At 38.5% G+C, this 13,103-nt stretch overlaps 1 protein-coding gene across 1 annotated transcript in view; it reads right to left on the bottom strand.

Moving 5' to 3' along the window:
- Positions 1–13,103, bottom strand: part of LONP2 (lon peptidase 2, peroxisomal) — a 136,353-nt gene that overhangs the window by 64,778 nt on the left and 58,472 nt on the right. The window contains exon 8 of the mRNA XM_056812263.1: positions 6,338–6,479. Coding sequence (XP_056668241.1) covers positions 6,338–6,479 — 142 coding nt within the window. The remainder of the gene's footprint in view (positions 1–6,337; positions 6,480–13,103) is intronic.

Here is a 13,103-nt window from a genome sequence, read left to right as displayed (position 1 = left end):
GATATGTCTCTTGTCCCATACACCTGGACCATAAATAAACCTATGATTGAAAATCATATTCAGTGAACTTAAAAGTCTATTGTTCTTTCCATTATATCATTACTATCTTTAAAGCTTATAAAATGTTTTACCTTCAAAGCAACTTCTGTGAATATAATTAACATAGTTAATTCTTACTTCCCAGACAGGTAATGGAAACTGAGAGGCAAAGGGACTAGGTCAGGGTCATGAAGTTACCAAGTACTTCAGCCAGGACCCATGGAGGCCTCATGACTAAGTCTATCCTTTGTAGGGTCAGAGGAGAGAAGCCAGAAAGCAGGGGAGGGTTTTAGAAAGGGAATTAGGGCACCAAAAGTAGCTTGCCCTGGAAGATAATTGAATTAAAAAGCTGGGGGCATTCTAGATTGCCTCCTTTATAGAGTATTTATGGAGTCAAAACTGTATTTTACTAATTTATCTAAATTTAACAGTAAAGTCTGAATGTTGTACAGATTATAAAGATAGAAAAATCAAATATATCTAAGGACTAGGTTGGATGAATTAAAATTTTAACTTTCTCTGGTTTAGCCCTCTGCTGCTAATTCAGGTTAGACTATCCTAGGTGAGAAAAACAAAATGTTAAGCACCTGCTGTACATAGATGGCAGGTACTAATATATTTACTAATACAATTAAAGTTACGGTCTATATTTTATTTTTTCAGAAAAGGAAATTTTAAGCAAACTAAAGATGAATTTGTTGTTTGAGGGGCTCCATATTATGTAGATTTGAAAAAGAGTTTTCTCAAAGTAATTAGCAGTACTTGCCTCCTTTATAGAGTAGTATTTATGGAGTCAAAACTGTATTTTACTAATTTACCTAAATTTCACAGCAAAGTTTGAATTTTGCACAGATTATAAAGCTGGAAAAATCGAATATATCTAATGCAAAATGAACACTTTAGGGCAAAATAATAGCTCTGTAATTTCCTGCTGAGTGCTCAAATGCAGACAAAGACAACTCTGTCTCCAATATTTTATTTCTATGAAACTGATTTGAGCCCCAGGAAAATATAATTGCCTGCCTATAGACTTGTTCTGATTTCTCTGCTCACAAACACTTACTTTCAAGTAGTTGGAGCCATTTCTATCTCCTCTCAACTAACTTTCAGAGGTCATCTAAATTTAGAATGAATATTCCCTTGTTGATGACAGTAACTGGAAATAGGAAGACGTCCTGTTTTACTTAAACAGTAACTCCACAGAAACACAAGAACCAAACAACTCCTGCATGTCTAAACACTGAGGTTCAGTGAAGCCTGCAGGCAGGCAGGCGAGATGAGTTTATTTAGAAATTCCCTCAGCTTGAATGATGGGGATCCTCACCTCCATGACATGTTCCTCTCTCCCTGATCACATTAATTAGTTAAGGCATATTAAGAGGAAGAAGGCCAGAGGTCGTGGGGCTGCCCAAATGTTATGGCTAAAGATATGGTAGCTTTTTAACATATATAATCCTGAATCTAACCTCTAGAAAATTCTAGATTATTAAACTACTTAATCTGAACTTTTAGGTGTAGAGCACTTGGTGACAATAACTTTCACACGGTTCCTTGTGATTACAGGTGCTGGATAAATAATGCTTGTTAGGTTGGATCTGATAAAAGAATTGTGTCTGTATGTGCTCCCTTGCCCAAAAACTCTCAATGGCTCCTCAGAGCCTCTTGAATATTCAAAGTGAAAACCAGGTCTAGCATTTTGGGTCCTCTACAAGTTCCCCGAAACCAACTTTTCCAACCTTATTTTATACTAATCCTCTTCCCCCAAGCTGTTTCAAAACTATTCTTCTCTTGCCCTCTCCTTTATTTCCCTTCAAGACATCACTCATGTCATCTCTACCACATCTGGGATGGATTCTTATTAAGATCCTTCCCTTCCTCTAAGATTCTGATGCTCTGCCACTATTTCCTCCAGAAAGTCTCCCCCATTGCCTCCAGTTACCCTTCCACATCCCCATTTTCAGAGGATGGAAACAACCACTACCATATTTTCTCTTAGCATTTTGTAAGGACATCTCCTTTGTATATACTCATGGTCTAATTTGCCTAATTTATTTCAAGACCATAAGTTTTCATGACACACTGCTCTCTTGTTCTCCTTTTACCTGTCTCGACTACTCCTTCTTGGACACTTTCCTCTCCCACATTATGGGCATTCTCCAAGGCTCTCTCATGGGCCCTCTTTTATTTCTATACCCTAGTGATCTCATTAGCTCCTCTACAGGGATTATCATTTCTATGCAGATAATTCCCAGATCGATCTATCCAGCCCTGGTATCTTTCCTGAGCTCTGAATGTTGGACATTTCAAATTAGATGTGCCCTTCAAATCTCAAACTCGACAAGTCCAAAGAGAACACTTTCCAAGCCTTCCCAATTTCTTTCATTGTCCAGGGAACCATTTTGTCCTCCCAGTCTTCCAGGTCTACGACCATGGCAATCTCAAACCCCTTCTCCTTTACCCCACTGCCTCCCACATACAATAAGTTGACATTTTTATCTTTACAATATCCCTTTTGTGATCCCTTCTTTCCATTTTCATGGTTCGCCCTCCCGCGGTCAATCTCAACCCCAAGCTTAGGCATTTATTTCCTCTTACCTAGCATATTGCATCCTCTGTGTTGTGTCTCATCTCTCCTCACTCCCATCCATCCATGGCACAGTTGTTAAGGTGATTTTCCTAAAGCCTAAGTCTATGTTATCTCCCTATACAATATACCCCTGTGGCTCCCTATTACCTCCAGGACAAAATATAAATCTCTCTTTTTAGTATTTAAGGCTCTTCCAATCTGGTCCCTTCATACCTTTATACACTCCAGCAATGCCATTCAATATCTCCCTCAGTACTCCAGGAGCTGTCAGTTGCATGGGCTATTCCCCATTCTTGAAATGCTGCCCAATCCTTGCCTCCACCTCTTGAAATACCTCCCTTTTTTCAAGCTTCTTTCAAATGTACCTTCTACAAAAGTTCTTGCTACATCCCTGACATACTTCATGTCCTTTCCTCTCTTAGATTATTTTCTTTATATTCTGTATTATTCTGCATGTATCTATTTATTTACACACTGTCTACCCCATTATATATAAACTCTTTAAAAGCAAGGAGGCATCTGTGTTATGCCTTTTCTTTTTTTTTTTTTTTTGCATTTCTAGTGCCCTTGGATTTGGTCTCACCTTTCTTTTCCCAGCATCTATCACAACATTCTGACACTGAATGTTTGTCAAATTTTAATTTTAATTCTGACAGCTCTTGGTTATCAGAATCAGGTAGTAATTAAAGTGGATATGGTAACAAATTTCAATTCTACTACAAAGACATCTACATGGAAGAAAGTTTCAAATGTGATGAATGATGAAATGATGAAATGTGTGACATCCCATAAGGAATTCAGCTTTAACTTGACACTTTGAGGCTGAGTTATTTTATCTCCTGATTCCATATCCTGTGTCCTGCAAGATGACTTGGCACAAAATAGCAGTTACTTCTATATCAGAGTGAGAGATAACTGGTCATGCTGGATACTTTGGGGGCTCAGCTCATAATTTGAGGGCTACTGCTTATAAATTCTCACTGTGCTGGCTTTAGGACTGCCAAAAACAATGTTTTTTTTAAAGATGTTGGATATATGTTGGGGATATTGGAATATCCCCCCTCCAATTCTACATAGCATTGCAGATTAACAAAAATACCTACCAGACCTAGAAAATATTCCAATATGAGTGAGGCTGTAGGTAAGAGTTTTCTAAGTCCTTAATAAGCTACTAAGTGATTTTTAAAATAAGTCATATAAAGATTGGGATCACAGATCTACTGACAGAAGGAACCTCAGGGGTCACCTATTCCAACTCCCTACCTTTACATATGAAGAAATGGGGATGAGAGAAGTCAACAGACTTGTTTAAGGCCGCACATCTCAGTTGGTGACAAAACAGGAATATGAACCCAGGTCTGACTCCAAGTTCAGCATTCTTTCGACTGCACTATACCCTACCTCCCTGGGCCATGATGTGCATTCTTCACTGAGCCAGAGAGGAAATTAGTCCTTGAGTCAGAGACCTAGATAACCTAACTGCTGCCTCATAGTGGTTAAAAAAAAAAAAGGCCCAAGCTGGGGTTTATAGGACATAGATTAAAAAGTCCATCCTCATCTAGCCTGACTACATAATTATAACACAAAAGACAAATAGGAGAGACAGAGACAAACTCTTGACCCACACAAACACTATCATTTTACATACTGAATTTGAGTACCAGGCATATTCTATATTGTGGTTGATAAGCTTCTTTTAAAAATCTTCATAACAGGGGGCAGCTGGGTGGTTCAGTGGATTGAGAGCCAGGCCCAGAAACAGCAGATCCTGGGTTCAAATCTGACCTCAGATACTTCCTGGCTGTGTGACCCTGGGTAAGTCACTTAATCCCCATTGCCTAGCCCTTACCACTCTTCTGCCTTGGAACCAATACACAGTATTGATTCTAAGGTGGAAGGTAAGGGTTTTAATTAAAAAAAAAAATCTTCATAATGTTCTAAGGCCAGAATGTTTAGTAAAGAGTATACCTTTCTGATCATTTATCAAATAAGTATTTACTATAAGTCGGATACTGTTCTGGGCTATGGGTGAGAGGTAAAAAGAAACAGTACTTGGGGCAGCTAGGTAGCACATCACCAGGCCTGGAGTGAGGACCTGGTTTCAAATTTACCTTAAGACTTCCTAGCTGTGAGACCCTGGGCAACTCACTTAACTCTGACTGCCTAGCCCTGTACTAGCAAACTTATGGCATGCAAGCTGGAGGGGGCTGCTCCCCTCCCCATCTCTACATGCACCTGAAGATATTTCTCACATGATTTGCCCCTCTGCCCAGCAGTCCAATGGGAAAGCTTCCTCCCTCATCTGGGCTAAGGGGGAAGCTCACATGTAGTGTGAGGGTTGTAGTTTGGACACTCAGTCTCTAAAAGGTTTGCTATCACTGGCCTAGCCCTTGCCATAATTCTGTCTAAGAAAAAAACACTAAGACTGAAAGTTAGGGTTTAAAAGAAAAAAGATATGGTTCGTGCACATTAACTAGTGGAAAAATAACAATGCCCACAAAGAGTTGCTAGAGAGCAAGTAAGAGCTTAGCAGTTGTCTTAGCCCAATGCTACCCCAATCCATGTTGTGACTCAAATTCTCTGTGATTACCATAATACCTCAAATTCTTTGAGATCACCAGATTAATGACAGTTCTTGGGGAAAACTGTTTTTAAGATTGCTATTTAAGGAATGATCCAAATCAGATAAGGAAAAGAGATTTTCCCACAATGCAAATGGAACAGATAATAAGCTATTTAGAACTTGGCAAAAGAACTGAGTGAAAGAAAAGGTCAAACTCATTTAGGTGCCCAGTGGTTTTAGGCTTCACTGTGAATCAAGCTGTGGAGACTCTAAATGTCATCAAGGTCAAATGTACTAACAATATAAATCTGGGAAAAACAGAAGCATCTTTTTCAGTTATGTAAAATTGTCCTTTGTACCCATACCAAAGCCTATATGATTCCTTTATTAGAAAAATGATCGTACCCCAAAGAGATAATAAGGAAAAAGACTTGTACAAGAATATTCATAGCTGCGCTCTTTGTGGTGGCCAAAAACTGGAAAACGAGGGGATGCCCATCAATCGGGGAATGGCTGAGCAAATTGTGGTATATGTTGGTGATGGAATACTATTGTGCTCAAAGGAATAACAAAGTGGAGGAATTCCATGGAGTCTGGAACAACCTCCAGGAAGTGATGCAGAGCGAAAGGAGCAGAACCAAGAAATCGTTATACACAGAGACTGATACACTGTGGTACAAGTGAAGGTAATAAACTTCTCCATTAGTGGCAATGCAGTGTCCCTGAACAATCTGAAGGGATTTAAAAAACACTATTCACAAGCAGAGGATAAACTGTGGGAGTAAAAACACTAAGGAAAAGCAACTGCTTGACTACAGGGGTGGAGGGGATGTGACTGAGGAGAGACTCTAAATGAACACTCTAATGCAAATACCAACAACACGGAAATGGGTTCGAATCAAGAACATATGTGATACCCAGTGGAATTGTGCGTCGGCTATGGGAGAGGTGGGGGAGGAGGAAAAGAAAATGATCTTTGTTTGGATGAATAATGTTTGGAAATGACCAAATAAAATAATGTTAAAAAAATAGAAAAATGATCATTTGTATTCTATGAACATGAACCATTATTATCCACATTCCATGGCTGGGATTTGTAGACTGAATCCTGCTTGTGAATTCTCACTGTGCTGGTTTCTAAGTCTTACCTCGAGCAGGGCAGCAGCAGGGTCTCCCTGAAGACTTTTCCCTAGTTTATCCACCTCATCTAACAGGAACACTGGGTTGTTCACCCCAACAGTCTTCAAGCCATTGATTATACGACCAGGCATGCTGCCAACATAGGTGCGCCTATTGGGAATGAAAAGCAAATCCCAAATAATGAGATGTTAGAAGGTAAGAACAGAGCTTTTAGAAATCATACATTTAGGACTAGGAAAAAAAAACACCCAGCTGTCAGAGTACTATATTAAGACAGCAAAAGTACAATGTTCAATTCCTCCTGACCACTTATTTATTGTATACAAATATTAGATTTGATAGAGTCAATCAACCACCAAGCATTTATTAAGAACCTACTATGTGACTTAAACCTGCACTTAAATCCAATTGCCTACCAACCCAACCTTAGAGTTGTTACTAAGTAACTAAGACAGAAATGAATGGTGTAAAAGAAAAATGAAGTACTTAAAAAAAATAAAGCAAAGGAAAAACTTGAGAGAAATATGGACAGTTAATAGTGGGATCATGTTCAAGTCCTGGCTCTGCCATATACTTGCTGTGTGACCCGCTATGATCAAGTCAAAGAGTCTCTCATTGCCAAAGATAACTCTAAAACTCTAGGTAGGAGATGAGTTGCTAATGCACGGCAGTAGAAGGAGCTCCTTATACTTAAGAAATCAGATATGCGCCCCCACCCCCTGGACAAACTTTGTGATAAATTGCTAACTTTAATTACATTCTTGAAGCTCAAAGCCACATTCCAACCAAATAGTGTGCTACAAAAGCAGAAAATGCTGACTACTCAGGAGAAACTGATACCCAATGTAGTGAACTGTATATGTCATCTCTAGAGCGACATAAATAAACCAGACCCAAAGTGTCACATGATCAGTGAAAAGCAGGCCAGAGTAAACAAGGATACTTGTGAGAGGACTCTGTAGGAATGCTCCCGTATCTAGTGTCAAATATACCAAATCAAATTTTGTCAATATTGTCCACTCTAGGTGAGGCATAAGCAAATATGTGGTTACTGTAGTAATGTGGGAAGGACAGAAGATGCATAAAAAAGCAATGTCTTCATAATCATTTTCCTTAAAAGTTTATTCTCTGGAGGTGGCGATATAGTGCTGGGCTTCAAGTCAGAAAGACCTAAGTTCAACTATGGCCGCAGACATTTACTAGCTGTATGTGACCCTGGGCAAGTCACTACACCTTGTTGGCTTCAATTTCCTCATCTGTAACATTAGCTGGATAAGGAAATGGCAAACCATTCCAGTATCTTTTTTCTTTTAAAACCTTACTTTCTAACTTAGGATCAATACTGTATATTGGTTCCAAGGCAGAAGAGCAGTAAGGGTTAGGCAAAGGGGGTTAAGTATCTTGTTCAGGTCACACCACACAGTAAATAAGTGTCTAAAGCCATATTTGAATCTAGGACCTCCCTTTTCTAGGCCTGACTCTCAATCCACTGAGCTACCCAGCTGCTCCATACTCTAGTATAAGAAAACCCCAAATGGATATGATTGGGGATGCAGACTCTAAACAATTACCCTAATGCAAATATCAATAATATGGAAATGGGTCTTGATCAATGACACATGTAAAACCCAGTGGAATTGCTCATTGGCTACAGGAGGGGAATGGGAGGAGGAGAGGGAAAGAATATGAATCAAGTAACCATGGGAAATTTTTCTTTATTAATCAATAAAATTAAATAAAAAAAGGAAACCCCAAATGAAGCCACAACTGAAATGACTAGACAACAGCAACAAAGTGGACAAATTATGGAAAAAATTTCTGATTTTGGTGTTGGATGACCTGAATTCAATTCCCATTCTGACTTACTAGTTGCATGGAACATGCAAGTTACTTGAACAAGAATTTGTTTCCTCATTTATAAAATGTTAATGCTACTACTGACAGTACCTACACCCCATTATATTACAATGAAATCACTTTATAAATCTTAAAAGTTTTATGTGAATAGGGGTTATGGTTATGAGAATTATGGTTTGAAAACTGTAGAGAAGTAAAAAGTATTTATATTTTACTTCCTTTAAAGGTCACTTACTGGTGTAGAAGTATTAATGTCGTCAAGTGTTAATATTTTCTTTTTTGAAGTTTTTGACAGGGAACCTCCTCAAACTGTTTTGTGCAAGTTTAAGTTTAAAGTCTATGTGGAGAAATGTAACCACCTTCTTTGCAGAAATAATTATTAAACATTATATATATAGGGGCAACTAAGTGGCTCAGTGGATTGAGAGCCAGGCCTAGAGACAGGAGGTCCTGGGTTCATGAACCTGGTTTCAGACATTTCCTAGCTGTGTGACCCTGGGCAGGTCCCTTAACCCCAACTGCCTCGCACTTACCACTCTTCTGTCTTGGAACTGATATAAAATATCAATTCTGAAATGAAAGGTAAGGGTTTAAAAAAATCCAACAATATTATATATAATGTGTGTGTACATTAGTAATTATGTATTTTTAGGCACACAGACATACCATAGTACATTATATACACACAAAAGATACAGTATATACACTATAGTATGCATACAGTACAATGAGATGTCACATACACACACTCTCACACACACACACACACACACACACACACACACACACACACACACCTTCACTATAATGGTAATCTACCCAATCCCAATCTTTTAGCTACTCTCTATCGCCTACAGCAGCTTTGGTGAACCTTTTAGAGACCATGTGCCCAAACTGCACCTTTAAGCCACCTGTAAGACCCTACCCTCACCACATTATTCCAGAGAGTGGAGGGAAGAAGTGCTCCCTTTGGGCTGCTGGGTGGAGGGGTGGGGCATGTGATCACTGTCCTTAGGGGCTGTAGAGAGGAATGGAGCAGTCCCTTCCAGCATGTGTGGTACACCTTCGTCAACATGGGCCTATAGGATATAATACAAGCTCAGCTAGCAATCAAGACTCTTTATAATCTAGTCCCAAATTACCAAGCAAATTTTAATATGTAGTTTCCTTCTATGGAGATTCAACACACTTTTCAACTAGGCCTTGTGCTTTCCCTCTTCTGCACCTTTATGCACACACCCATAAGATGGTGTAATGAGTAGAACTTGCTGTCAGGAAGACCCAAGTTTAAATTCTGTCTCAGATGCTTACTAAAGTTATTTGATTGCAGGCAAGTCACTTGATTCTTAGGCCTCTATTTTCTTATCTGTAAAATGAAGGAGAAAGGCTCAATGACCTTCAAGGTCCTTTCTCTTAATCTTTGATCTTAAGACCTTTCCTGGAATATTGTCCTTACATATAGCTTCTATCTATCTGTTTTAGAACAAGTTTTGGAGCAAATCTCAGCTCCTTCATGGAGTTGTCTCTGATTATTTTGGCTGGAAGTATTCTTTTCTTTCACTAAAACACCATGGCACATATTGCCTCAACCACTTCTTTAAAATTTAGTACATTCTGCCCTGCATTGCTCATATGGATGTCTGATCTTCTCAAAAGCAAAGACTATACCTTTAACTTTTCTCAGCACACAAATACAGTGCCAGGCACATAACAGAGATGGAATAATTATTTGCTGATTGACTGATGCACCAAACACTGTTTATACATACATGCATACACACATATGCACACACAAACACTGTTTATGTATATATGCACACACAAAACAGTTTACATACATACATACATACACACACACACAAACCACAATTGCAACAGATCAAATATATTCAATGCCCAGCACAATTCAACCACTTTTGCTAGGGGGCACAAAAGAATGCTTTATAGGGGAGTATGTTAGTATAAATTCATTAATGCTGCCTTTAAAGGTCCTAGAACATATCTATCTAATGACCACTTCAAGGAGGATTTGTGGTTTCTGGAATAAAGCTCAGAAATGAGTACTAATCGTAGCATTATTCAAACTGGGCAAGTGCCTATAAATATTTTAGGACTCCAACAAGCACTCAATGTTCTATAGTCATCAAATGTTCTCCTAATTCCAGTTTGTCACTTTCACAAATATATACCACAAATATTGAAAGTACAGAAAACTATCAATCCATCCTGAGAAAAATTGCTGCTGAAAATCTGCTGAAGATAAGCTTATAGTCTTATACAAGCCTAAAGTCTTAGGTACAGTATACCAAAAGCACTGAGAAGTAGGTAATATGGTATATATAAAACTACATGTATTTCAATAAAAACCTCTGTCTTGGTGTGTGACCCTGAAAAATGAACAGCAGGACATAGCAAGTACAGCTAGTGACAAACTTTGTTCACATTGATCTATGTAGCATAGCAAGGTGGCCTTTCCAGCCAGATCAACTATTAGAACCAAGTAATTAAATTAACTGAACTTTGAACCAGACTTCTGGATTGTTTTATCATAGTGTTAAATGCTATATTTTTTAAAATAGTGAAGCATATTCAATCATATTATTCTCAGTAAAGATATTACTAACAATATTTTTAGTGAAATGAAAAAAAGTTTTGGTACCATTAATAATTTTCAGAAGAAATATTATTCATTTTATATTTATATTTATATTCTTTTTTATTTCTATTTTTTGCTTTGTAATGTATATATTAATACATTTATACATGCAAATAATTTATAAGTAATTATGCATACATTGAAAGTCTTTGCTTAAAAAGCTCCACGCTGCTTCTCCTTCTCATCTTGAGTTCTTATGACTATCAAAAGAGACAGCATACAGAAAGCATTATGTGAACTGTTACACCTTCATTTTTAGCAAGTGAAGATTATTCCATATATTCTACTGATAGTTTTAAAGTTCACATTCAATGAAAAGGCTTTGGCTAATCAATTCAAGTCTACAAAAATTTATCAAAAGTCTTCAAGGGAGGGGGCAGCTGGGTGGTTCAGTGAATTGAAAGCCAGGTCCAGAAACAGGAGGTACTAGGTTCAAACCTGGCCTCTAACACATCCTACCTGTGTGATTCTGGACAAGACACTTACCCCATTGCCTAGCCCTTATCACTCTTCTGCCTTAGAAAATATACACAGTATTGATTCCAAGAAGGAAGGTTTTAAAGGTTTTAAGGGTTTAAAAAAAAAAAAGGTTTTTAAAGGTTTTAAGGGTTCAAAAAAAAAAGAGCCTACTAGGGACAACTAGGTGGCTCATGGATAGAATGCCAGGTTTGGAGACAGAAGGTCTGAGTTCAAGCCTCAGACACTTCCTAGCTGTGTGATCTTGGGAAAGTTACTTAATCCCTATTGCATATCCCTTACCACTCTTCTGCAAAAGAGTGGTAAGGGATTTTTTTTAAAAGCCTACTATGGGAAAGGAGTTAAGCCCCTGTAAAGGTTAAATTAGTACCTAAAAAGGTCAAGTAACTTACAAAAAGCAAGCTTAACAAAGGTACTCAGAAGATTTAATCTAACCAGAGAAGGTGAAAACCAAAGAAGGTGAAAACTAAGAATGGGCAGTCCTGGAAAAAAGCGTCTACTGTGATTGGTAGACATGAAAATTTAGGGGAGGTGACATAAGAGAAAAAACTCTTTAAAAGGAGGTGAAGGAACTGTTCAGGGACAATTGAATTCAGTTTGGAGAGCAATTCAGTTCCGAGTGGAGGGAGATTCTGAATTGGAGTTCAGGAGATTCAGTGGAGGACTGGAGCTTACTTGGAGACAGTCTTGTGGTAAGTAATGTAAAGATTAAAATTTAGGAATATGGGGAGACTGAGGCAGGTAGAAATTAGTTGCTCTCTGCAAGGAGTATTATATTTTTTAGAGGTTTATTAAGGATTAAGGATTAAAGAATATACAAGTAAGAAACATGTGCCTAGGCCAGAGGCCTAGACAAAATAACCTCACATCATGGAAGAGACGCCTCTGCTCCAAAATGGAAGGCCAAAAGAGCCCCAAAAACCTTTGCCACCAGTTTAAATCCTTCCTCGATCTCGGCCCACCTCAGAATTCCCGTGAGATTACAAAGCATTTTGGGGAAGTGGAGCAAAGGCTTGTGGGGATTGTAGTCCTGTATTCGAGTCTATTTTTTACAGCAATAAGACTGACTCGCTCCCCCTTAGGCTCAGGCCTTTTTCTACTGCTTGGTTCAGCCTGAGCCAGAGCAGTTTAAATTAATTTTCTCTCTCTCTCTCTCTCTCTCTCTCTCTCTCTCTCTCTCTCTCTCTCTCTCTCTCTCTCTCTCTCTCTCTCTCTCTCTCTCTCTCTCTCTCTCTCTCTCTCTCTCTCTCTCTCCTTTCTTCCTTTAATTCCTTCTCTCTTTATTAATTAAAATCTCCATAAATCCCTAGCTGATTTGGGTATTTTCATATTTGGGAATTTCCCATGGCGACCACTTATTTTAGTTTTAAGTCAAAACACTAAAATTATCCTTACAGTTTTTGGCGTTTACAATAGTTTGCTGGAAAAAAAAAAAGGAAACCATTCATGATCTAGTGACATTGGCCTCCTTGCTGTTCCTTGAACATGAAACTAAACTTTCAAAAGCTGGGCATTTTTCTTTCTTTCTAACCCTTTCCTTGTGTCTTAGAATTGATACTAAGTATAGGTTCCAAGGAAAGGGAAGTAAAGGCTGGGCACTAGGGGTTAAATGACTTGCCCAGGGTCACACAGCTAAGAAGTATCTGAGGCTAGATGAACATAGGCCCTTCCTTCAGGCTTGGTCCTCTATACACTGAGTCACCTAGCTACCCTGTGAGCCATGCATTTTTCACTGGCTATTCTCCATGTCTGAAATATTCATCCTCACCATCTCACCTTACCTC

Source organism: Monodelphis domestica, chromosome 1, assembly GCF_027887165.1.
Source record: "Monodelphis domestica isolate mMonDom1 chromosome 1, mMonDom1.pri, whole genome shotgun sequence".
Taxonomy (NCBI): domain Eukaryota; kingdom Metazoa; phylum Chordata; class Mammalia; order Didelphimorphia; family Didelphidae; genus Monodelphis; species Monodelphis domestica.
The sequence above is the reverse complement of the archived record's forward strand: the minus strand, read 5'-3'. Positions and strand labels throughout refer to the sequence as shown.